General features: G+C 44.0%; 1 protein-coding gene across 2 annotated transcripts in view; it reads right to left on the bottom strand.

The window, feature by feature from the left end:
- The window catches only part of ccdc66 (coiled-coil domain containing 66), a 36,803-nt gene extending 10,470 nt beyond the window's left edge, over window positions 1-26,333 (bottom strand). Inside the window, exons 1-16 of one of the 2 annotated variants that reach the window (XM_055647524.1) lie at window positions 26,248-26,333; window positions 21,888-21,952; window positions 21,625-21,650; window positions 19,863-20,286; window positions 18,636-18,831; window positions 17,165-17,245; window positions 17,086-17,120; window positions 16,482-16,624; window positions 14,561-14,740; window positions 14,019-14,150; window positions 12,670-12,929; window positions 8,792-8,876; window positions 7,387-7,548; window positions 3,092-3,236; window positions 2,846-2,971; window positions 432-961 (exon numbers count right to left, since the gene is read on the bottom strand). In XM_055647524.1, coding sequence (XP_055503499.1) covers window positions 432-961; window positions 2,846-2,971; window positions 3,092-3,236; window positions 7,387-7,548; window positions 8,792-8,876; window positions 12,670-12,929; window positions 14,019-14,150; window positions 14,561-14,740; window positions 16,482-16,624; window positions 17,086-17,120; window positions 17,165-17,245; window positions 18,636-18,831; window positions 19,863-20,286; window positions 21,625-21,650; window positions 21,888-21,952; window positions 26,248-26,258 — 2,601 coding nt within the window. In that variant the 5' untranslated portion in view covers window positions 26,259-26,333. Of the gene's footprint in view, window positions 1-431; window positions 962-2,845; window positions 2,972-3,091; window positions 3,237-7,386; window positions 7,549-8,791; window positions 8,877-12,669; window positions 12,930-14,018; window positions 14,151-14,560; window positions 14,741-16,481; window positions 16,625-17,085; window positions 17,121-17,164; window positions 17,246-18,635; window positions 18,832-19,862; window positions 20,287-21,624; window positions 21,651-21,887; window positions 21,953-25,123; window positions 25,273-26,247 lie in introns of those variants that run through there. The other variant, XM_055647526.1, reaches the window with a different exon arrangement.
- Window positions 26,334-27,108: the final 775 nt, after the last annotated feature.

Genomic DNA, 27,108 nt, shown 5'->3' with positions numbered 1-27,108 from the left:
AATGCTATTACTTCTGAATATTGAAAATCAAGGACAAGGGAAGGAGGAAGTGGGGTGATGGGGTGACAGTGACCATTCCAATCCCCTTCAAGGTCAATGAGGGGGGGGGCAAAGATGGGTCTTGGGTAGAGGGAGACGAGGAGAACAAAAAAAGGGAGCTCAAAATCCAATGGAAAATTTAAACTTAACATGAAAATGGCATGCAGCGTTCATCCCAAGAATGTATTTGTTTGCATAAAGGTGCTGCTTGACGTGGTGAATGTACAAAGGCCTTTAAAATCATGAGAAGAGGTTCTTTGATTTAAAAAAAAAAAAAATCCAATTTCAACATAAAAATGATGTAGTTTAATCATTAAGGGTGAGCAAATCTCAGTGCTTCCCCACCATTACTTGGTATTGGGCCTATACAGAGTAGAAAGGTGAGTCCATACCTTCCTCACAGCCAATGGCCTTTGCTTGTCCAGGGGCTGGGGGCATGTGGCCAGTTGTAGTTTTGCCTGTAGAGCTGGCACCACTGGTGAGGACAGGCGCTCGGATGACTGCTCCTTTGTGGCTGGCTTTTTCTTCGGCCTTTGATCCGGAACGTTCTTTTCCAACAGTTGCAACAGCTCCATCTGCCTCTTCATTCTCTTCTCCTCCCTCTCCACTTGCATAACTCTCGGGTACCGCAGTGAAGCAGGCACATACCTCTTATTTGTTATGTTTGTATTCCATTCAGGCCGTCTCTCATTCTTTCCTTTCTTCATTCTTGCAAACTGATTGTATAAATCATCATTTTGTAAATAATTTTCTTTTCCAGTTACCGGTGCCTTTTCAGCTGGCTTGGACTTCTTTTTGGCGTACATGTTGTTGGATTCATTGTGTTCAGCAGCTGCATTTGATGTAGTGGATACCTGACCACGGTCTCGAATGTGTGTGTTGTACATAGTACGTTGTGCTTTTCCATTTATCTCAAAGTCCTCTTAAAAAAAAAAGGTTGAACTGATTGATTGATTGCAAGATACAGCATGGAAACAAGCTCTTCAGCCAACGCCAACTATTGTTCAGCTGTTCACACTCATTCTGTTCCACACCCAGTCACTACAAACCAGGGGCAATTTTGCTCAAATTTAGCTATTTTAATTCCAAGAGAAGCTTTGATTCAATGGAATTTTCGATCAACACAATAATTTAATGTATAATTCAGCAAGTTATTTAATAAAAGATGAAAAGTAAACCTTTTAAACAATTGATGCGCTGGATGAGTAAGTTATTGCATACAATACCGTTTATTGTCATTTGAACCTCAAATGAAGTTCAAACAAAATTTGGTTTCAACAAGAAAACAAACAAGACACAACACAATTTACACAAACATCCATCACAGTGAATCTCCTCACTGTGATGGAAGGCAAAGTCTTGTCTCTCCCCTGCACTCCCCATTTTTCTCCCAATGTCAAGGTCAAAGCCCCCGGCGGGCGATGGTAAGTCCCGTGGCCATTAAGGCCACGCCGGGCGATGCAAGACCACGCTCCGGGCATCAATGGTTGAGTACTTGTGTCAAGGGTTACGGGGAGAAGGCAAGAGAATGGGGTTGAGAGGGAAAGATCGATCAGCCATGAGCCAATGGCAGACAGAAACTTTGGGCCAAATGGCCTTATTCTGCTCCTAGGACTTATAAAGTGATTGGTTATTCTCAAGAATTCACAATTTCTACAGCCTTGCACTTTTGTCTGGCACGTGGACAAACTTTGGCCCATAGCAGAGCCCGCAGCTGCTGGCCTCACTATGCTGGAGACCTAGGCTGACCTTGGGTGCAGTTTGCACGCTCTTGCATAACCACATAGACCTCCCCCCGCTGCTCCGGTTTCCCTCCACATCCCTATGACAGGTTAATTGCCAGTGTAAGTTGCCCCCCTAGTGAGTTGTAGAATCTCATGAACGTAGTCAAGGTGGGGTTATTGATAATATGGAAAAAATAAAACATGCTATTAAGAGATATTAATAGAAAATTAGTGGAAATGGTGGTCATTTGTTGGTGTGGACTCGATGGGCTGAAGGGCCCATTTCATGCTAGCTTTTGCTAGGTGTATAACGAGCAATGTACAGATTAATAGCCCTGTCCCACTGTACGATGTTCATTCAAGAGTTCTCCCGAGTTTGCCCTGATTCGAACTCGGAGATTTATGGTAATGGCCACTCGTAGTTACTCGGGGCTCTCGTGGACATTTTTCAACATGTTGAAAAATCTTCACGAGTCTTCCTGAGCTTACCGCGTTTCCCCGAGTACAAGCCGTTATCGTTATGAGCCGCTAAAAGACGTCCCCGAGCTCCGACGTACCCACTATGTACATTCTACATGCTTCCACGAGTTTGTTTTTTTATAAACTCGGGAGAGCTCTGGAATGAAGTTGTACAGTGGGACAGGGCTTTCATTGTTGTTCTCGGTATTTGCCACAGCCTTATGTTTTTCAGTTTGGTTTAGAGATACAGCGTAGAAACAGGCCTTTCATCCCACCAAGTCTACACCGACCAGTGATCCTCACACATTAATGCTACCCTACACACACTAGGGACAATTTACACTTACACCAAGCCAGTTAACCTACAAACCTGTACATCTTTTGAGTGTGGGAGGAAACCGAAGATCTCAGAGAAAACCCATACGGTCACGGGGAGGACGTACAAACTCCGTACAGACAGCACCCGTAGTCGGGATCGAACCAGGATCTCCGGCGCTGCAAGTCAGCAACTCTACCACTGCGCCACCGTGCCGGCCCTTTTTTGTTGTTGCAAAAAAATGAAAAGACAAAGACAATGTTAAGATGGACAATGTGACGGCTTTGCTTTTGCAGAATATACTAACCAGTCTGAATACCCCTGTCTTTTCTTGGAGACTCCTCCTCCAGCGGGTCTAGTCCCAGCTCCTCGTCAACTGTTTCATAAACAAGATCATTATATATTTCACAGGTGCCCATCTCATGTGTTGTACCTACGGGTACAAAATAAAACGCTGTTACACAAAGGGGGAAATAATGGAAACTATATGGTAAATAGTTTAGTATCGCACGAGCAAGCACAGAGTGAAGTCTGGCAAATAGCTACTACTTGCCTTCCACACTCTTCTGCAAATTTGAAATGTCATGTCCTTTGCGCACCAAGTCTTTAATGCGCTGTTCCTGCTTCTGCCTCTTTGCTTCCTCTTGTGCCTTCTGCACGGCTTCATAAAGCCTATTGGTGTTTTGGGTTTGCAGCTCCTAAAATATCAAAGACACCAGAGAGACTCACTAATGATATTCTCTGTATAAAATCACGAGAGGAATAGATCGGGCAGATGCACAGAGTCTCTTGCCCAGAGTTGGACCAGAGGACAGTTTAAGGTGAAGGGGAAAAGATTTGATAGGAATCTGAGGGGTAACTTTTTCTCACAAAGGGAACAATCAGCCATGGGAGGCAGCTGAGGCTGGGACTATCCCAACATTTAAGAAACAGTTAGACAGGTGCATGGATAGGACAGGTTTGGAGGGATATGGACCAAATGCAGGCTGGTGGGACTAGTGTAACTGGTGTGGGCAAGTTGGGCCGAAGGGCCCGCTTCCACACTATATTTCTTGTCCTGTTTTAGTTAGTTAATTTGAGTTATTAGATTGTGTATGTGTGGGGGGAGTGGGAGAAACTTGTTTTAGTCTCTTCCTTCAGGGGGGGGGGGGGGGGGGGGGGGGGGGGGGCGACTCTTCTTGTCGTATCCCCCATTTCTGTCTCCGTCTATGCTGAGGCCTAATAGCGAAGCTGGCGGCCTCCAACTGGGACCGACCTCGAGGCTCCGGAGGCAGAGCCAGCCAGGACTTACCAGCGCGAGGCTGGCCGACTTCGGGGCTGAGGCGGCGGCGGCCGACTCGGGGCTGAGGCTGCGTTCCGGCATTCGGCCCGACTCGGAGCTGAGGCGGCGTTCCGGCTTTCGGCAGCAGCCCGACTCGGCGCTGAGACGGCGTTCCGGCAGCGGCCCGACTCGGGGCTGAGGCTGCGTTCTGGCGTTCGGCCCGACTCAATGCTAAGGCCGCGTTCCGGTTTTTGGCAGCGGCCCGACTCGGAGCTGAGGCGGCGTTCCGGCTTTCGGCATCGGCCCGACTCGGGGCTGAGACGGCTTTCCGGCAGCAGCCCGACTCGGGGCTGAGACGGCGTTCCGGCTTTCGGCATCGGCCCGACTCGGGGCTGAGACGGCATTCCGGCTTTCGGCAGCGGCCCGACTCGGGGCTGAGACGGCATTCCGGCATTCAGCAGCGGCCCGACTCGGGGCTGAGACGGCATTCCGGCATTCAGCAGCGGCCCGACTCGGGGCTGAGACGGCGTTCCGGCTTTCGGCAGCGGCCCGACTCGGCGCTGAGACGGCGTTCCGGCTTTCGGCATCGGCCCGACTCGGGGCTGAGACGGCGTTCCGGCTTTCGGCAGCGGCCCGACTTCGGAGGTTCGGCTGCGGGCCAATGGGCGACATCGTCGGGAGCTCGTAGGTCACAGGTTGGTTCCGGAGCTCCCGCAACAACAACTTTGTCCGCTGGACTGGAGGGTGGCAGCTTCGGCAGCTTAGACCACCCTGGGCCGCGGAGTTTGAACCGGCCCGTTCGTGGAGCACGGTTGAGCCGTGGGACTTACTTACCATCACGTGGTGGGGTCACTACATCAGAGGCCTGGATTGCCTCAGCGCAGAGGGAGAGCAAGGAGGGAAGAGACAAAGACTTTAAGACTTCTGCCTTCCATCACAGTGAGGAGGTGTCTGGTGAACTCACTGTGGTGGATGTTAAATTTGTGTTTATTGTGTATTTTGTCATTTTATTATATGTATGACTGCAAGGCAACAAAAATTTGTTCAGACCGAAAGGTCTGAATGACAATAAAGGATACTTTGACTTTGACTCCAGTAACAAAAGCAAAGTACCGCAAACGTTGGAAATTTGAATTTAAAAATACTGAAATTTCAGGTCAAGTGAAAATAATGAAAAAGATGGAAGGCAATCAAATTGAAACAGTAACACAGCTGCTCCTCTAAAGGTGCTGCCTGCCATTTGCTTTAATTTTGTAGAAATTGCATAAAATTGATGTAGATATGATGGGTATATGGAATGAGGTGGGGGGGGGGGGTAAATGGAACGAGCTGCCAGAGGTGGTCGTTAAGGCAGGTACTATAACAGCATTTAAAAGACACTTGGATAGCTACGTGCCTAGGAAAGGATTAGATGGATTTGAGCCAAATGCAGACAAGTAGAATTAGCTTAGATGGGGCACCTTGGCGACATGGACGAGATGGGCCAAAGGGTCTGTTTTCATGCTGTTTGACCATGAGATGTGGGCAGTTTAATTGGAATGTTAACCAAGTCTTGAAAAACATTGTAAATAAACTACGGAAAATAAGGTAACCATGATCAGTTACAAATTTCACATTGATCATTGGATGTGATTTGGACTTGAATATGGAAAAACAAACTCATGCAAGGCTGACAACACAAAAAGACTATAATGGGCCTGTCCCACTTAGGCGATTTTTTTCGACGACTGAACCCCCCTACGACAATGTCCAGGACAATGTCTACAACAACCTACCACTTAGTCGACATCAAGCTACGGCAAGCTATCGACAACTGGCGACCCATTAGGACGTCCACCTACAACCACACCTATGACAACCTACGTCCACCCGAGACAAGCTAGGACAAGGTACGACCCTGTTGGTGACAACCGAAGACAACTTGAGACAATTCAGTCGTTGGTACCTGTCGCCGGCTGACGTAGATAGTCGGCCAATGGAATTCACGGGTCAGCACCGGCGACAACCTACGTCATCCTACAGCACCTTAATCAGGAGGTCAAGCTATGCTCATTAGCGTCAAGTCCACTGTCGCCAAAAGGTTTTGAACATTTCAAGATCCAGCGGCGACCAGAAAAACGCTACGATTCTTGAGGTGACTGAGGTGACGACTCATGACCATACAGGCGACCACGTGGCGATAGCCTAGTCGCCTAAAAAATCGCGCAAGTGGGACAGGCCCCATAAGAACATTCATGGCAATGTGAACGTGTGAATGGGCATTTTATCCTTGATGTTTCACAATTGGGGAATCAAGGTGCAAGGTCCACACAACTTTGGTGCTGTAGCAAGCATCCTGTTCGGTAACATCACGATCCGGTTTGGCAACAGCTCTGCCCAGGACAGGAAGGCTCTGCAGAGAGTAGTGCGTTCAGCCGAACGCACTATGGGAACTACACTCCCCCCACCTCCCCTTGCAGGACCTATACACCAGGAGGTGCAGATACAGAGCCAGCAAGATCATGAAGGACCCGACCCCTACCACCCCAGCTATGGACTGTTCCAGCTGCTACGGTCAGGCAAGCGCCTCCGCTGTCACGCTGCGAAAAGGTGAGGATGAGACGGAGTTTCTTCCCACAGGCCGTCAGGACTGTAAACTCTTATCTCACCAGGGACTAATTTAATGTTGTGTTGTGTCTTTTTATTTTTCTAAAATGTAAATACTGGTTCTGTTATGTTCAGTTTTGTTGTTTTTGCACAATCCGCAGGCATTGCCACTTTCATTTCACTGTACATCCTGTATGTGCATGTGACAAATAAAGTTGACTGACTTCATTTATTCATTCATGCCTCTGTGATTTACATTTTTTTTAGCTCGTCCCTGAACTCTCCTCAGTGCCCATCTGCTGCAGCCATGAGAGAGTGCGCTGCATTGGGTAATGCTCAAAGGCGTCTCTAGTCAGCGTGCTCCGCTACCTAATAAATGCATGGAGTTTCTTTCAGATATTATATATACAACAAATGCTTTCATTCTTTATACACAATTCTTTAATGTTTCAACAGCTATTACGCCAGCAAAGTCCCTTTCAATCGAAGGCTGGATTTTTCATTTCAGGACCTCAAACCTCTTCACAATTAGTGAATTATTTTGGAAGTTCAGTCACCATTATTTAGTTTTAGTTTCAGAAAAATACTTCAGCCACTTTGGATATGCAAGATGCCTGAAAAGAATAACTCACTAATGTGTTCAGGTAGTGTGGCTTATAAGAGAGAATAATAGATCTCCCTCCACAAAAAAAGAAATGACACCTTAAATCTGCACTTCAACCAAAGGATGGCACACCGCTCTCTCTGAGTATTGCCGATCTAGATTTTGTACCCATGTTATAGAATGAGGTATCAATCCATGACCGTGTCATGTGAGCTAAATACTATAAACTACTACCATGTTAAGTGAAGAAGCATGGGATTTGAGATAAAGATATCATGATCAGAGGCATTAACCGATCAATTTATCCACAGAATAAAAGACAGGTAGAATGAATTCAATCATTTCTCAAGTGAAAATTCCTTCAATAACATTTAACAAAGTGGTGAAAAATACCTACTTCCTTTCCCCGTTGTGTTCGAGTTTCCACCTCGTACTGTTCTCTCAACTTTTCCCGCTCTTTTGCCAGCCGCTGTTCCTCTTTTTGTTCTTCTTTTCGTTTGTTATCCTCTTCCAGCTGTCTCAGTCTCCGCTTCGCCTCCACCTGCTGGGCTATGGCCTTCTACAGCACCCAGTGTCAGAAACATAACCCATTGTGAGAGACATTGTGGTCACCCCAAGACACACACAAAGTATTCTTCTTATTATTCTGTGGAATTCTTTGCCACAGACGGCTGTGGAGGCCAAGTCAGTGGATATTTTTAAGGCAGAGACAGATAGATTCTTGATTAGTACGGGTGTCAGAAGTTATGGGGAGAAGGCAGGAGAACGGGATTAGGAGGAAGAGATAGTTTAAGAAGAAACTGCAGATGCTGAAAAATCGAAGGTAGACAAAAATGCTGGAGAAACTTGGCGGGTGAGGCAGCATCAATGGAGCGAAGGAAACAGGCAATGTTTCGGGTCGATTGAATGGTGGAGTTTACTTGATGGGCCAAATGGCCAAATTCTACTCCTATTTGGGCCAAATGGCCAAATTCTACTCCTATCTACTCCTGGAGTATGGTGTACAATTTTGGTCGCCCAATTATAGGAAGGATGTCAACAAAATAGAGAGAGTACAGAGGAGATTTACTAGAATGTTGCCTGGGTTTCAACTACTAAGTTACAGAGATAGGTTGAATAAGTTAGGTCTTTATTCTCTGGAGCACAGAAGGTTAAGGGGGGACCTGATAGAGGTCTTTAAAATGATGAGAGGGATAGACAGAGTTGATGTGGACAAGCTTTTCCCTTTGAGAATAGGGAAGATTCAAACAAGAGGACATGATTTCAGAATTAAGGGACAGAAGTTTAGGGGTAATATGAGGGGGAACTTCTTTACGCAGAGAGTGGTAGCGGTGTGGAATGAGCTCCCAGTGGAAGTGGTGGAGGCAGGTTCGTTGGTATCATTTAAAAATAAATTGGATAGGCATATGGATGAGAAGGGAATGGAGGGTTATGGTATGAGTGCAGGCAGGTGGGACTAAGGGGAAAAAAATTTGTTCGGCATGGACTTGTAGGGCCGAGATGGCCTGTTTCCGTGCTGTAATTGTTATATGGTTATATGTTATATGGTTATTTCTTATGACTTTACTATCACTATGAAGAGTATTTAAAAAAAAATTACATAAAGCAATCGCAGAAGACATTTTACTATACAAATGTCTAATTCCAAGAGATATTACTCTACAATGCAATGCAGCACAGGAGAGATCAAAACAGTCACATATTTTGACAATAGAAAATAATTTACTAACAAATTATGCCCTAAACCTTTGGTCAATTTAAATCCCAAATAATGGAGGTTTTACAATTTATAAAGTAGTTACTTGATGCTCTTGTTGTTTTTGTCGTCGCAAATCTCTTTCCTCGATTTCTGCGGGGTCCAACAAGGCGGTCATAGATCGCAGGAAGCTGAAAGGCAACAGAAAAATGCAAACATATTATTCTTCTTAAAAAAATAATTTTAAGAATGAGAGAAATAACAACGCTCTTATGAATGAATGCATCACGATTGTTGATTAATCATAGAACATCTTATTTTTGATTGGAATAATTAATGAGTAAAATTCCAATAATCTACTCTGATGATTCAGTAGTGTTTCTCGTGCTTCCTGATGGGGCTGTACGAGCTAATTCAAGAGTTCTACCGAGTTTAAAAAAAAATCAAACTCGTGGTAAGCACACAGAATGTACGGTGCGGGTACGTCGGAGCTCGGGACGTCTCTTAGCGGCTCGTAACGCTAACGGCAGGTACTTGGGAAACGCGGTAAGTTCGTGAAGATTTTTCAACATGTTGAAAAATGTCCACGAGAGCCCCGAGTACCTACGAGCGGCCATTACCGTAATTCTCCAAGCTCGAATCGGGGGAAACTCGGGAGAACTCTTGAATTAGCTCGTTCAGTGGAACAGGCCCTTTACTCTCCCTAACGTTTTTCTTTTCAGCATTCCCTCTCGGCAAACTGCAGCTAATAGTCTGAAGAAGGGGCTATTCCGAAACTACCTAAAATTTTCCCAGGGAGCTCCAGACCCCAAAATGTTACTCCAGTCGTTGTCATCTTCCCTGTTTCCACTCAGGAATTTCCAATAACAACGGCAAATTCATAATACTAAAAATAGGTGAAGGAGGCCAGTGTGCTGGGTTATTAATTCAGAATCAACATTAAATAGTCTGAGAAATCTGGTCTGGCACCAAAAAAGTCCCAAGGACATTCAAATCAGTTTCAATACAAGTAAATAGAATAACTATAATTGCAAGAGATAGCTCCATTATGCTAAAGATGTGTTGAAGCTTCCACGCAGATTATTTTAATATTGGGTTGGGATGGTTGGATAGAGTGGATACACTTTCGATCAATATTTGGACAATATTTTAGGAAAAGGTCAATGTCAAAAGGAAGCTTCATTTAAAATACAGCCTCAGTTTGGAAATGTGAAACCCTTTGTCTGGGAAAAATTATAGAAATTATCCAAATCAGGAGTAGGACATAATTGCCCTCGAGACTGCTGAGAAGAGATTCACTAGAATGTGCAGGCTGACCTCCAAACTCAGTATCCCATCAACAACATTTTACAATCGACCTGAGAGCAGCCACGGCCATGAACGCCTACAAGACTAAAGGAACTAGCCAGTCCTGATACCCCTCGTGGTTAGGCTTCACATACCTCGACCACACAATGCTATAGTGTCATCTCCCAGTAACAGGAATATCAGTACACTTTTTGGAAGTTTTGTATTCAATAATTTATGGTGACAAAAATATTTGCAGCACCTGTTGAAAGTTAATTGAGGGAGCAGTGAAGATTCTTAATGCCAAAGTGAAGAGGCTGTAGGTGGGAGTTATGAGACAAAGCTGGGAATCCTCTTGGAATTACAGAGCATCTTCACACAAGGGCAGAGTTCCACCTCTCGGCATACAGCAGTAATACAAATAATATTCACACTACTTAAAATTACCCAATAGCTCCAGCCCAAAATGGAATAGTCGTTTTCAGGATTTTACACTCAGGAATTTCCAATAACAAAGGCAAATTCATAGAAACATAGAAAATAGGTGCAGGAGGCCACCATTCAGCCCTTTGAGCCAGCACCGCCATTCATTGTGATCATGGCTGATCGTCCCCTATCAATAACTCGTGCCTGCCTTCTCCCCATATCCCTTGACTCCACTAGCCCCTAGAGCACTATCTAACTCTCTCTTAAATCCATCCAGTGATTTGGCCTCCACTGCCCTATGTGGCAGGGGATTCCATAAATTCACAACTCTCTGGGAGAAAAAGTTTTTTCTCACCTCAGTCTTAAATTACCTCCCCTTTATTAGAAACATAGAAACATTCGGCCCTTCGAGCCTGCACCGCCATTCAATATGATCATGGCTGATCATCCAACTCAGTATCCCATCCCTGCCTGCTCTCCATACCCCCTGATCCCTTTAGCCACATCTAACTCCCTCTTAAATATAGCCAATGAACTGGCCTCAACTACCTTCTGTGGCAGAGACTGTATTCTAAGACTGTGGCCCCTGGTTCTGGACTCGCCCAACATAGGGAACATTTTTCCTGCATCTAGCTTGTCCAGTCCATTTATAATTTTATATGTTTCTATAAGATCCCCCTCATCCTTCTAAACTCCAGTGAATACAAGCCTAGCCTTTTCAATCTTTCCTCATATGACAGTCCCGCCATCCCAGGGATCAATCTCGTGAACCTACGCTGCACTGCCTCAATCACAAGGATGTCTTTCCTCAAATTAAGAGACCAAAACTGTACACGATACTCCAGATGTGGTCTCACCAGAGCCCTATACAACTGCAGAAGAACCTCTCTACTCCTATATTGAAATCCTCTTGTTATGAAGGCCAACATTCCATTAGCTTTCTTCACTGCCTGCTGTACCTGCACGCCAACTTTCAGTGACCGGTGTACAAGGACACCCAGGTCTCGCTGTACCTCCCCCTTACCCAACCTAACCCGGTTGAGATAATAATCTGCCCCCTTGTTTTTGCCGCCAAAGTGGATAACCTCGCACATAATTCTTCTTATGCATACCCAACAGGATTCAAACAAGAACTAAAAACGTAGCTGTGCTAATATTTCATTTGGCTTACAGATACAGCGTAGAAACAGGCCCTTCGGCCCACCCAGTCTGCGCTGACCTGCGATCACTCCATACGCTAACACTATCCTACACCCTATGGAAAATTTTACTTTAAAAAAAAAAAAAAAAAAAATCTAATTAACTCTACAGATCTGCCGTCTTTGGAATTTGGAAGAAACCAGAGCACCCGGAGAAAACCCACACGGTCACAGGGAGAACGTACAAACTCTGTAGAGACAGCACCTGTAGTCAGGATCGAACTCCGGTCTCTGGCGTTGTGAGGCACCAAGTCTAACGCAGCGCCACCGTGCCCGCCCTTTATCTATATATATATATCTATATATATATATCTATCTATCTATATTTGTTTTCTGAGTATATTGATGTGTTTTTGACATTATGTACCTAACAGTGAAGTGTAGATGCTCAGTTAGCACTGTCCCTTTTGCCCCCAGAGGGACTGGGGATTGGAACACACTACCGAGTGGTGGAGGCAGATACCATAGTGGCATTTAAGGCTTTTAGACAGGCACAAGGACATGCAGAGTCAGAGTGATACAGCGTTGAAACAGGCCCTTCGGCCCAACTTGTCCCAGCTACACTAGTCCCACCTGCATTGAGGGAGTTGGATCACATGCAAGCAGAGGTTAGGTTAACCTGACATTATGGGCAAAGGGACCGTTCCTGTGCTGTACTGTTTTATGTAGTCATTTGTTCTGTCTATTGTCTACAAAAATACATTTTAAATGAATTTTAATCTGAAGAAGGGTCTCGACCCAAAACATCACCCATCTCTTTGCTGCATAGATGCTGTCTCACCCGCTGAGTTTCTCCAGCATTTTTGTCTACCTTCGATTGTTCCAGCATTTACAGTTCCTTAAACATTTAAAATTACAGATGGCCTCTGAACAAAAGTGAAACCTGCACAGAAATAGTTGTGATATTTAAAATGGGACACAGTGATAGAAGTCCTAAATCTTGCTCACACTTCTCTCATACACATGAACTAATTTGATTCAAAGTAAATGATGTGGAATGCAGTTAGGTAAGTGTGTTAAATGAAAGTTACCACTACTAGCCTTTGCAGGAAAACCCATAGCTAAATCTAACCTTGACTTTTGTGCGTTGGACAGATCACATGGAGTGTCACCATTCATCAACGCTGCATCGTCTCCAGCAGAACCACTATGTTGAATGGGTAGAGGAGAGGCCTGGGCAGGAAGCAGCTGCAGCACATTGGCTTGGCCGTCCCCTGATGCGGCTGACTTTTCCAGTATTGATCCAAGGATATTTACAGAGACTGGGGACGGCTGGGGAAGTTTCCTTTGGTAAGAGTCAAAGTGCATGGCCCATCTGCTGTGATCATCACCCTAATAAAACAGAAATAGAATGGCTGATGGTGGAAAACAAAGGAGAAGTTTTAATCAATTTCATAAGGACTGAATGGGAAAGCTGGACAATCCAAGTAATAGAGTGATACAGTGTGGAAACAGGCCCTTCGGCCCAACTCGCCCACACCGGCCAACATGTCCCACTTGCCTGCGCTTGGTCCATATCCCTCCAAACCTGCCCTATCCATGTCTAACTGTTTCTTAAATGATGGGATAGTCCCAGCCTCAACTACTTCCTCTGGCAGCTTGTTCCATACACCCACCACCCTTTGTGTGAAAAAGTTACCCCTTAGATTCCTATTAAATCTTTTCCCCTTCTCCTTGAACCTATGTCCTCTGGTCCCATATTCCCCTACTCTGGCCAAAAGACTCTGTGCATCTACCCGACCTATTCCTCTCATGATTTTGTATACCTCTATGTCCTTTGTGCTCCAGTGTTCATAATTACACATTATGTGGATCCCCTCCTGTATACAAAGTGCTGGAGTAACTCAGCAGGTCAGGCAGCAACTCTGCCTGATGATGTATGTATGTATGTATGACCTGTACTCCAGTACTTTGTATCTATCCACCCATCACCTGCCAGGCTTCATACTGCCCCCACCTCTCTTTTCCTGCTTTCCTCCCCTCACTAGTCAGTCTGAGAAAGGTTGTCTGTCCATTCCCCTTCCACAGATGCTGTCTAACCTGCTCAGTTGTTCCAGCACTGGTATTTTGCGAGAAGAATTGCAATATTGTCTCTCAAAATGTATTGAAATCTCTGATAGCGCTAAATAAAATTAAAATGTTGAAATATGTTGCACACATATCAAGGACAATGTGATGCATCTCTAACTGCAAAATTATCCCACAACATTGGTTTGGTAAAGTTGTTGACACTTCAACAGGAGTGAGAAGAAGAGAACTTCATAAGTGCTTTCTGCACTTCTACATGTCTAGTAGATGGCCTCTATTTAAGCAAGAAAAAACAGATTTTGGCGCTTTGTCAGGTTCACAATACAACACATCAGGAATCAAACATTGATGGACAGAATGTGCCCAGGTACATATTCTACTATTAAAAACTACCTCTGAATATTCTAACTTTTCCTTCAGCCTCCTGTTTTGGTCCGCCTCCCTTTGTTTATCAAGTTCTAGCAGCCACTTTTTTTGCTGGTCACGTTTGATTGCACTGAGAAGATGGTCGCGTGGGGCATAATCCTGCCGGGATAACAGAAGCACTTCAGAATTACACTCTTTCTCACAGGCTTAATTAAAGCAAATCATGGATAATGTCATATTGCTTTTTTTTGTTTTACTGAATTGTGTCAAACAAGCAAATCTAAATTATTTTAAATGGTGTGAAACGCGGTCACTTTGATCAGCCTGTAAACCCTTCCACAACGCACTACCATTCCCCAAGGGAAGTGTGAAAATATGAATAACCGTGCATTTAATCAAAATTATGATATAAACAAGTTACCTACTGCCCCAAATGTAAACGTTTTCCCACTTAATTCCTTCCCAATAGTATTGTGTCACTCATGGTTAGAATTCCTCGGGGGCAGGTACCAATTTTTCCTATTTCATTATTATTTTTGGTGAAAGAGAGGTAGAAATTATACTCTTACCCCAAGGACAAAGACTGAACGAATGGCAGCAGGCAGATCTGACAAACTAAAACTTGAAGCTTTTCCAATGAGAGCGTCCGGAGCAACATCTGTATTTGGGGCATTTGTCACAGTGGGGGCGGTGCTGATCACTCGACCATCAGCGTGAGGACCAGTTGCAGCTGGTGAACTCGCTGGGGACTAAGGGAAGACAACAATAGGTATATTACAGTCTTCTAATGCACAGCAGCACTTTCCGTACAACATATTAGAAAGGTTATACTATTGTTGGCTGTACTAAAAGAAAATAAATCATTCCTTGCAGATTTGAGAGAAATAAGCAGGGGAAAACAGCACAGGCCTTTGGCCCATCAAATCCACACTGGCCATTTTACACTTATCCTATTGACGATTTTGAACTAGAGTTTTACATCGCTACAACATTTCCGCATGGCAATTGTTTAGATGCTAATCTAAGTTTCAATGCATCAGGAGGATATATTTCCGCTAAGTAGTATTGCATTATTGCTACAACCAATTAATATCATGCCATCATGTGTGTTGGAGTATATGGATTCAGCAATTCACTTGAAATTCATGACATTGTCAAATCATTATAAACTACCAAATAGATCTGTGAAAAATATGTATAGAAAGTATTCTCTTGAAACTATAGTGCAAAAGTAAAGGGTAGATTTTGCCTTCTCACATTTAATGACTGCACACCTGTACATGGTACTAACACCATCATCAAGTATGCAGATGATACAACGGTGATTGGCCTCATCAGCAACAACGATGAGTTGGCCTACAGGGAGGAGGTCCAGCACTTAGCAGCATGGTGCGCTGACAACAACCTGGCCCTTAACTCCAAGAAGCTCATTGTAGACTTCAGGAAGTCCAGAGGCGGCACGCACACCCCCATCCACATTAACGGGACGGAGGTGGAACGTGTTTCTAGCTTCAGGTTCCTGGGAATCAACATCTCCGATGACCTCTCTTGGACCCACAATACCTCTACTCTGATCAAGAAGGCTCATCAGCGTCTCTTCTTCCTGAGGAGACTGAAGAAGGTCCATCTGTCTCCTCAGATCCTGGTGAACTTCTACCGCTGCACCATCGAGAGCATCCTTACCAACAGCATCACAGTATGGTATGGCAACTGCTCTGTCTTCGACCGGAAGGCATTGCAGAGGCTGGTGAAAATTGCCCAACGCATCACCGGTTCCTCGCTCCCCTCCATTGAGTCTGTCCAAAGCAAGCGTTGTCTGCGGAGGGCGCTCAGCATCGCCAAGGACTGCTCTCACCCCAACCATGGACTGTTTACCCTCCTACCATCCGGGAGGCGCTACAGGTCTCTCCGTTGCCGAACCAGCAGGTCGAGGAACAGCTTCTTCCCGGCGGCTGTCACTCTACTCAACAACGTACCTCGGTGACTGCCAATCACCACCCCCCCCCGGACACTTATTATTATTTATTCAAATCATGTGCTATGTCGCTCTTCCAGGGAGATGCTAAATGCATTTCGTTGTCTCTGTACTGTACACTGACAATGACAATTAAAATTGAATCTGAATCTGAATCTTAAGGATTCTTGCCTTTATGTTCACAGACACACACATTGTACAGTCTTGTTATTATTCAAGAGTCAAGAGTGTTTTATTGTCATATGTCACATTTTCCAGCACCTGCAGTTCCTTCTTAAACATAGAGAAACAAATAAGAGTTTAAAAAGCTTTTAGATATGCAGAGAATGGAGGGATATGGACCACGTGCAGGCACAGAAAATCAGTTTAACTTGCATGGAGTCCTGCACCATCATTTTAGGCTGAAGGGCCTGCTCTTGTGATGTACTGTTCTATGTTTAAAGGAGCAACACCATGCAGAAAAGGAGGGGGGGGGTGGGGAGAGAGAAAACATTTATACAATTATTGATCCTTACCTTTCCTTTAAAGTTTTCAAGTATTTTCTTTGTGTTGGATCGCACAGGTGCCCCTGCATCTCGCTTTCCCCATGGATTCCATTCCGAAAATTCTGAAACTTCATTATTTTTCTGTAGTTGTTTCTTTAAAGCCACCTGTTCATCTAGATTTACACCAACCAAACGTATTGTTAATTATATAAGCCAGACAGTATTATTGATCCCAAAAATCAAATCATAGCAAAGTTTTAATGCCATTTAAAAAATATTTTTTAATGTTTTTGCTCGAGTGGAAACTCGGAAAAGTCAAATTAGTGAAGAGCAGACGTGTGGTTTAACTGCAGTTGGATCGAAAGCAGACATTCAATAGCTTTTGTTGCATGCTTTCGAGTCTTTCTGCTGACTGGATAGCATGCAACAAAATCTTTTCACTGTACCTCGGTACACGTGACAAACTAAACTGAACTGTAGCTCATATTATGCAGTGGAAGACAAAAAAAGGACTACTCTGTTAACAAAAATAAGACAATTTGCAAAGAAAAACATATCATAGAATCTAACATTTTCTTCAAATATCAAATCCCTTGTCATAAGTGGTGAAATTTAGAAATTTATCATCAAGTACCTAATTCCTTTTTCCACTGGATTCTTTTGGCTTCCTTATGAGCACTGTTTTGGGTTTATAATGTGAGCTCGTGTGGAGCAGCTGTTCTTTTGAATTTTCTCTTTCTCCCAAGTTTCCGAAAAGACCATCTTTCGTTTGAATGGCGCTGCTCAAAGGCGCCCTGTTCATAAAGAAGGGATATTTGTCTTACTTTGTTTTAATAAAAGATTTGATTTTAATTTTAAAGTGAAGGAGATATAGCCTTGCAGACCAAGGTCATTGTCTAACATACTATTTGACCAGTTTTAGATAATCACAGGAAGCCATGCCACTTGTTTGGTTGCAATGACCACCAAACAAATTCAAGCACTGGACTTGCATACAGAGAAAATATACCCAAAAAGATACAAAGTGCTGCAGGAACTCAGCAGGTCAGGCAGCATCTCTGGAGAACATAGATTGGTGACATATCGGGACCCTTCCTCAATATTTCAGTATTTTCCAATCTATCTTCGTAACGGAAAGACCCCTCCATTAGAAACATCGGTATGAATTTCCTCTGCACGTTTCCTCTGCCTCTTTCGTTTCACCGAGCAATCCCATCCCTCCTCTAGTGTGGCAACCAGAAATGCACACAATGTATCAGGTGTTGCCTAACCAACATTTTGTCAAGCTGTACCAAGATCGCCTTGTTTTATTTTACACGCTTTGCTGTGGCTAATTCAGACCAACACCAGTCTACATGCCTGCCTGTGCTGCCACCTTCTGGTAGCTTTAGATTAGTACACCAAAGTCCTCTTGTTTCACAGTACTTACCAAAGATTATAGAGGAGCTCCTCTATAATCTTTGGTACTTCCTATGGTCCCACCCATATTTTACCCCCAACTCCCTCCTCCCCCCACACAAAAAAAACATCACCTTACACTTTCAGGATGAAATTTAATTTGCCATTGTGCTGCCTATCTTATCAACTGGTCAGTATCATCCTGAAGCCTCAGGCTACCATCTTCACCATCAAACTCAATATATTGAGTTACTCTTCCAAAAAACACTAATTAGTCAAACAAAATCTCCCTCAAACAAATCCATGATGACTCTGCCTGCCTTTCCAAATGTAGAATAATCTGACACTGCAAATTTTCTTTTCAATCATATCTTTCAACTAAATTCCCAAAAACTGATATTGGACTAGAGGTTTTGGTATATTCTTCTGAGATTCTTTGCACAAACAAGTCCTTCCATCACTGGTTTTCTTTTATAGTACATGTATTTTATTCTGGATGTAACCTCAATTGTAAAAGCTGTCCAATTACTCTCTTTACCCAATTCAGATCGAGCGTTTGCAGCCCAAAGCATTAACATTATTGCTCTGTACACAGATGTTGCTTGACCTGCTGAGTGTTTCCTGCATTTTCTGCTTTGTCACCAAGCGCTTCCTGACCAGAGTGGTATGAGCTGCTGCGGTATACATCAACTGGGCCACTTTGCACTGCAGTTGGGATAATGACATTGAAACTTGGATCTGCTGTGTAAAAAAAGACAATCTTTTTGATCGGTTTCAGATACCTACTTATTACCAGTGTTTTCAGTTTGTACAATGTTTGCTTGTGCAACAACTACTCCAGATGTCTGGGATGCCCGTGAATCCCGGCATGAACTATTGCCCCGTGTGGCCTTGTTATTGTTGCAGCCAACTTCATTCTGCGAGGTTGGGTTTTCCCCCTTCAGCTCCTCATCTGTTGCTTGTGTTTCTTTAGCTCCTTTACCTGTTGAAAAATAAAAATACATTTCTTCAAATGTTCTTGCTGTTGTAAACGGATCCTATTGTAGGTTCACAATTTGATCAAGATCCAACATCGATATTTAACTCCTGTACCGATTTACAGCGCTACTTTCAACGTGTTTGGTAGAGGAAACGTCCCAAGCATGAGGATTCCTCGACATGCCCTTGTCATAATATAGCAATCATTCACACAGCAATAGTACTACGTTTATGCAAAATGTTTGATGACTAAACAAGAATAAGAATAAATTACAATTGAGCAGTCAACATGTACAATAACTGAGGAAAATAATTATCTTAGGAATTTGCCCCAAAACCTATGGACAATAACCTGCAATATCAATGATTTTACACAGCTCAGAAGCAGGCCATTCAGCCCACCACATTGATGTCAACCTTTTTTGCCCATTCAAACTAATGCCACTTGTCCACATTAGGTGAGTATCCTTCTATGCCTTGTCTAGTCTGAATGATTGGATTGGATTCTGTCACCTTTTCTGGAACCCTGGTACAGCTATTCCCTTATCCCTGCTGTCACTTTCTCTACAACTTAAAACTTCCTTATTTTAATCTCATATTTGAAGAAGGCTTTGACCTGAAACATTACTTGTTTCGTTTTCCACAGATGCCACCTGATCTATTGAGTGTTTCTAACAATTTCTGTTTTCAATCAAAGGTCTGATGTTGTTCACAAAGCAAATGAAGAAATGCAAATCATAGTCATAGAGTTATACAGCGTGGAAACAGGCCCTTCGGCCCAATTTGCCCACACCGGCCAACATGTCCCAGCTACACTGGACCCACCTGCCCGCATTTGGCCCAAATCCCTCCCAACCTGTCCTATCCATATACCTGTCTAACTGCTTCTTAAATGTTGGGATAGTATCTGCTTCAACTTCCTCCTCTGGCAGCTTGTTCCATACATCCACCACCCTTTGTGTGAAAATGTTTGAAGATGTGACAGACCAAATTAGAAAACTGCTGGGTGAATAAGGACATCATCACAACACCTACCTGGCTTTGTACTTTTGTCCCTTTCCTGCTTTTGGTTGGAAGATTTGTTAGCTTGGCCTACAGATGCCAAAATCTGTTGAAGTTGCTCCTGGGTCAGACATACCAAATTCTCTCTTAATTCATCAGATGTGATTTGTTGTTTCTTTGGTGGCTGTTGCTTCGTTATGCCAAGTTTCTTCACGGAAGTTTTAATTCCAGGTTGTCCATTTTTGGAAATTGTTTCACAATTGCGTTTAGTTTTGTCGTCTGCCTTTTTTTCTGTGACGAGTTCTGTACTTTCTCCTTTCCCAGGGGCCACACTAGTGTTGGTTACAATAGGTTTCAACAAAGGCTTCTCATTCTTGGAATTGTTCTCATGAGGTGAAGCCACTTGTAAAATTTGTTTCGATTTCAGTGGATGGATTATCCTGTTCTTGTACTTCATCTGTCAGTGAATGAAGTATTACAAGGAACAACATGATTGAACGTTCAAAGGTTAAATTTTAAATTCTCTTGTGAGCCAAAGATGTATAGATGTGGCACCTCAGAATGAAAATCACTTCAATAATATGCAGTTAAATAAAGTCCAATATTTTATTTGTTTCAATCTTGGTTCCATTTAACCAATTTGTCTCTTTATCCAACCCGCTCCACCAGTCAAGATTTTAAATATTTGTATGTGCTATTTCCACAATATTCCATGTTAATGTATTCAACCCAATCCTCCCGTATAATGACTTTGCCCGGCTCTCTGTTTAGATACCTGTATCTATAACATCTTCCTCGATTAACCATGGCATTATTCCTTCATAATTCCTTCATTTCAATTCAGTCATTGACCGAGACATACTGCACGGAAACAGGCTGCTCGGCCCAACTTGTCCATGGCCACCATCTAAGCTGGTCCAATTTGCCCACATTTGACCCATATCTCTCTAAACTTTTCCTAACTACCTGTCCAAATGACTTTTAAATGTTATTGTACCTGTCTCATTACTTGTGGCAAAAACACTCAATACCCACCACCCTCTATGTGAAAAGGTTGCCTCCGGGTTCTTATTAAATCATCCCCATCTAACTTTAAATTCAGGCCCTATGGTTGTTGATTCCCCTACCCTGGAAAAAAAACTATGGCATTCACTCTATCTATTCCTCTTGCGATTCCAACACCTCTACAAGATTCCCCCCTCCGCCTCTTCCACTCCAAGGAATAAAGTCCTAGTCAGTGAAACATTTCTTTTCAAATAAAAATAAACTCTCCTTGCTTCAGTTTCGAGCTCCTGACTAAAAGTGGGATAACATAGAACTAGTGAGAACAGGTGATCAATGGTCAGCATTAATTCGATGAGTGGGCTGATGGGCCTGTTTCAATTAATCAATCAATCCTCCCAACATCAGGAGATACAAACTAAATGTTTGCCTTATAAGGGAGAAGGAGTACACATTTTTATGGACCTACTTTAACTTGAGGCTACTTTAACTTGAGGCTAGGGATAGGCAGCAACAAGACAAGTTGGGGGGTGAACATGAACACAGTTAAAATTCATTCACAACCAGAACCAGTGTGAATGGGTGATGGATAGTCAGCGTGGACTCAGTGGGATGAAGGACCTTTGCCCCAAGCTGTATCAGTGGGCTGATGAGCTTATTTCCATGTGTATCTCTAAACTAGAAGAGGCCTTGTTTGATCATGGAAAGGGAAAGGATGCATCAGAATGTAGAAATGGCAGGGGATTTTTTTCCCACCAATATACATACAAATAAGGAAAGTAGGACCACTTACCTTCTTAGTTTCTTTTGATGAAACATCTGTAATAAGATTTAACCAAGAAAAAAAATATTTTAGATTAAATACACATTACTAAAACTTACTATTCTTCACTGGGTTACATGACATGGAAATATTTTTGTATTTTCATAGAGGAAGATCAAAATATAATACAATGACCCTATTTCAGCCAATAAAATATAGCGTCAATGCATCCAAAATAGTGACGACGAATGAATTGTAAACACTTAAAAACAACGACTAAATTTAACACTTACCATAAGGTGCTAAAATTAACTTAGGCTTTCCATTCAAAAGCTGTGTTTCAAGTTTCAAACCATCCCTACAAGCAAGCATAAATTGTTAGTATGCATCTCAGAAATCTGTTGGATCAAAACTGGCATTCTTGTTTGAAGTCCTTATTGAGTATAATCTCTGCACTTTTTTTTATATACTGAGCTAATATCTAGTACAAATGGCTCAAATACAACTTGTTAGTTTTTACTAGCAAACATGTAACATGTTTAATATGTATATCTTCTATCCCTCTAGTTATGCTCTACATCTATCATTTAAACAGAGAATAGTTAACTACAGAGTGTTGCTCTTGTTTGCAGAACAACTTGGGAAGAACATCGATTTTCTGTCCCTTCCTTTTCTTACAATGAACATGGAATTCCTCAAGCAAACCAAAGGTATTAAGATCAGTAGGAAAGAACTGCACATGCTGGTTTAAAATCGAAGGTAGACACAAAATGCTGGAGTAACTCAGCGGGACAGGCAGCATCTCTGGACAGAAGGAATGGGTGACGTTTCGGGTCGAGACCCTTCTTCGTCTGAACCCTGACCATAACCTTCGTCTGAGGAAGGGACTCGACCCGGAATGTCACCCATTCCTTCTCTCCAAAGATGCTGCCTGTCATGCTAAGTTACTCCAGCATTTTGTCTACCTGCTATTAAGGTCAGAAATGATTGATTTCACTAATCAGGTGGTGGTGACGAAAACAAGCATCCCAGAACGAAACTTTGGTTCTTCATTCTCCAGTACTCAATCTTAAAATCATCACAGCATTCTACTTATCAGGATTGAAACATTTCTAAACAAACAACAAATCCTTGAGCAGCCTTTAACCATTGTTTCACTGCTACATTGCTGTTTAAAAACTCCTATAAAAATGTTCATAAATATTACCGCAAATGTGCGATTATTTATGTGTAGGAAGGAACTGCAGATGGTGGTTTAAACCGAAGATAGACACAAAATGCTGGAGTAACTCAGCGGGACAGGCAACATCTATGGTGGGAAGGAATGGGTGACGTTTTGGGTCGAGACCCTTCTTCGTCTGAACCCTAACCCTCTTCTGAAGAAGGGTCTGGACTCGAAACATCACCCATATCTTCTCTCCAGAGATGTTGCTTGTCCCGCTGAGTTACTCCAGCATTTTGTGCCGACCGTAGACTTGATGGGCCGAATGGCCTAATCCGACTCCTATTCCTTATAACTGTGCTCTAAACTTTTGTTTTGTTTGGATTGGGTCCCACTAGAGTGGAAATGCGCCAGTCGATTACGTTACTAGCCAATTTCATTAGCCTTGAAATTTACAACTCAGTTTATATATACACATTAAATTTATATATATAAAGGCATTAGTTTTTTTTTCTTCACTGAATCTGCTAACTGGTTAACCCATTCTTTTGGCTTCATTTATGGTAAGAGAAAAAAACCTTTAATATGCACTTCAATAGTAAACTCATTACCTCGAGTTATGCTTTCCATTTTACTTCATACTCTAAACTTCAACTAGCATGATTTGATTCAATAGCAAGGTAGACAAAAATACTGGAGAAACTCAGCGGGTGAGGCAGCATCTATGGAGCGAAGGAAATAAGCAACGTTTCTTCAGATTCAATAGCAAAGCAGGTTTTGAGTGGTCCATCCCTGCTCCTAATGTTCGCAAAACACAAAGAGCACAACCTTCCAGAATCCAGTAGACGTTTTACAGTATGACCATTTTCTCAACCAGAATACAAAGCCCTGCAAAAATAGTCCAGGTAAAACATGTCAAAGAAAAGCATAGTGCAATCCATCCGCATGGCCGTGCCTCTGTGTCACTGTCCAGTAATCCTATTACAGGATTTAAAAACAGAGCCTTCAGCACAAATGCACAACATGAAGGAAGTGTTCTGAATGATATTTGAAGGGCTTCCCCTCAATGGTGTTACAGAATAACACGATATTCAACAACATTAACTCTATTTGAAGAGCAAAGAACTTCAGAAACTAATCAATGCACCCAAAAACACTAACAAACTTGTATTTATCTCTCCAGATATGGAACCATGCTGGCAAGGAATCTGAATCTCACAAAGTAACAACTGTTTTTCTAAAATAAAACACAAAGTGCTGCAGGACCCGCCGAGTTGACTTATTGGGTCAGGATCTTTCTTCAGACCAATACCTCAGAACTTTCCTCAGTCCCAACTGGAAACGTTGTGTGTCCATTCCCACCCCAGATGCTGCCTGACCTACTGAGTTACTCCTGTACTTATTTTGCTCAGGATTCCAGCATCCGTTTTTCAAAAGTAGTTCATTAGCATGTGAAATCATTCATTCACTGCAAGAAGTAACAATCCAGTACAATGTGTGTGATTTAATACAATAATTCAATTTCTAAAGACCAACACATAATACACAGATGGTAGAGCCGTTGCCTCCCAGCCCCAGAGAACCTAGTTTGATCTTGACCTCGGGTGCTGCAATGGACAATAGGTGCAGGAGTAGGCCATTCGGCCCTTCGAGCCAGCAACGCCATTCAATGTGATCATGGTTGATCATCCACAATCATAACCCAATTCCTGTCTTCTCCCCATAACCACTGGCTCCGCTATCTTTAAGAGCCCTATCTAGCTCGTTCTTGAAAGTATCCAGGGAACCGGCCTCCACTGCCCTCTGAGGCAGAGAATTCCACAGACTCACAACTCTGTGTGAAAAAGTGTTTCCTCATCTCCGTTCTAAATGGCTTACTCCTTATTCTTAAACTGTGACCCCTGGTTCTGGACTCTGCCTGTGCAGAGTTTGTATGTTTTTCCCGTGGCCACGTGGATTTCCTCTGGGTGCCTCAATTTTTCCCCCAAGGGTTTGTAGTTTGATTTGTTCCTGGTGTGTAGGGAGCAGACGAGAAAATGGGATGACAAAACTAGTGTGAAGGGTGATCAATAGTCGGCATGGATTTGGTGGGTTGAAGAGCCTGTTCCCATATTGTATCTTTCAATCAATTCAATCAAAACAATTGCCAATAAGATCACAAGCAACTGCAGATGTTGGTATATAAAATATTTGAAGTATGAAGAAGGGCATTGACCCAAAAAGTCACCCATTCATGTTCTCCAGAGATGCTGCTGACTCACTGAGTTTCTCCAGCACTTAACATGATTGTAAAGTTTGCATACATGATAGTCACGTATAGTCTTTCAGTTGACTGGCTAACACACGACAAAGCACTTTTCAGTTTACCTTGGTACATGAAACTAAACACCGTGTCTGTTTTTGCCACTGTGGCTCCTCACTCTGGCCACTGCAAATGATTGTATTTGTGTCCTTCTTCAGTTGTTTTATAAACCAGCCTTTGCAGTTGCTTGTATTCGTACTTATTGGCAGTTATTTCGATTGAATTGATCTAAATATACAGCAGTCTTTTAGCCTGCAGAAAAGTCCCAGCCCGAAATGTCACATTCTGTGTCTATCTTTGATACAAACCAGCATCGGCAGTTCCTTCAGACACATTGTGTTTGTGTAGTCTGTGGAATCATCTGCCTCGGGTGGAGGCATATTCTCTGGATGCTTTCAAGAGTTAGATAGGGCTCTTAGAAATAACGGGGATATGGGGAGAAGGCAGGAACGGGGCACTGATTGGGGATGATCAGCCATGATCATATTGAATGGCGGTGCTGGCTCGAATGGCCGAATGGCCTACTCCTGTGTCTATTGTATAGTGTCATCTGATCTGTTTGGACAGCGTGTGAAATGAAGCTTTCCACTGTAGCTCGCTACACGGGGCAATAATAATAAACCCGAACCACCACTCAGGCTCCTCACCGAGCTCCCCGCCGGGACAGCAGCACCACCTTGTGCGCCACCAAACATAGATGAGGTTATTAAGAAGGAACTGCAGATGCTGGAACATCGAAGGCAGACACAAATACTGGAGAAACTCAGCGGGTGCAGCAGCATCTATGGAGCGAAGGAAATAGGCAACGTTTCGGGGTGAATCCCTTGGGAAATAGGCAACGTTTCGGGGCCGAATCCCTTGGGAAATAGGCAACGTTTCGGGGTGAATCCCTTGGGAAATAGGCAACGTTTCGGGGTGAATCCCTTGGGAAATAGGCAACGTTTCGGGGTGAATCCCTTGGGAAATAGGCAACGTTTCGGGGTGAATCCCTTGGGAAATAGGCAACGTTTCGGGGTGAATCCCTTGGGAAATAGGCAACGTTTCGGGGCGTTTCGGGGCCGAAACCCAAGGGATTCGGCCAGAAACGTTGCCTATTTCCTTCGCTCCATAGATGCTGCCGCAGCCGCTGAGTTTCTCCAACATTTTTGTCCACCATAGACACGGAGGTGAAGCAAAGTTGACAACTTACCCCAGGTTCATTGCCCGCCGCTGGCCGGAGCCACTGTGAGAGCAGGGGGGAGGGGAGCTGAGCCGCGGTGAGAACACGGGGGTTGTCGGGGACTTCACAGCTCCAGGCTGGGTGGTTGGGTGAGTACATTGCCCCTCCGCTGGCCGGCCGCCACTGCCAGGTGAGACGCAGCCAATCTTTGGTAAGTACTGGGGAGAGGGGAGCTGAGTACCCGCTGGCTGTGGGGTGTGGGGGGGGGGTAGAGTAGAGTACACGGGAGAGCTGGGCTGGACCTCCACCCGCCGCCGCCGCCGCTGTAAGTACGGGGAGAGTCAGGGGAGAGGCGAGCTCGGTAGAGTAGAGTACAAGGGCCGCTGGGCCTCCACCTCCAGCCGCTGTAACTACTGGGGAGAGTAATGTAGAGTACACGCTACTGGGCTGGGGGGGAGTGTAGTGTAAAAGTACACGGGACCGCTGGGGGGGAAGAGTAGAGTGCAGGTGGGCCTGGGCCTCCCACCCGCCGCTGTAAGTACGGGGACAGGGGCTGGGCGGGGGGGGGGGGGGGGGGAGGATTAGTGTAGAGTACAGTACCCGCTGGGCCTCCACCCGCCGCTGTAAGTACTGCCCGCCCGCTGCCAGGGGGGAGTAGATTAGTGTAGACGCTGTACCTCCAGTACTACGGGGCCTGGGCCTCCACCTCCACTGTAAGTACTGGGGAGAGTATACGGAGCGGGGGGGAGAGTAGTGTACAGTACAGTACACGGGACCGCTGGGCGGGAGGGGAGTGTAGAGTACAGTACACGGGGGGCCGCTGGGCGGGGGGGAGACTAGAGTAGAGTACAGTACAGTACACGGGGCCTGGGCCTCCACCTCCACCCGCCG

The sequence above is a fragment of the Leucoraja erinacea genome, chromosome 16 (genome assembly GCF_028641065.1).
Source record: "Leucoraja erinacea ecotype New England chromosome 16, Leri_hhj_1, whole genome shotgun sequence".
Taxonomy (NCBI): domain Eukaryota; kingdom Metazoa; phylum Chordata; class Chondrichthyes; order Rajiformes; family Rajidae; genus Leucoraja; species Leucoraja erinaceus.
Note: the sequence above shows the minus strand (reverse complement) of the source record. Positions and strands in the feature narration are given on the sequence as shown.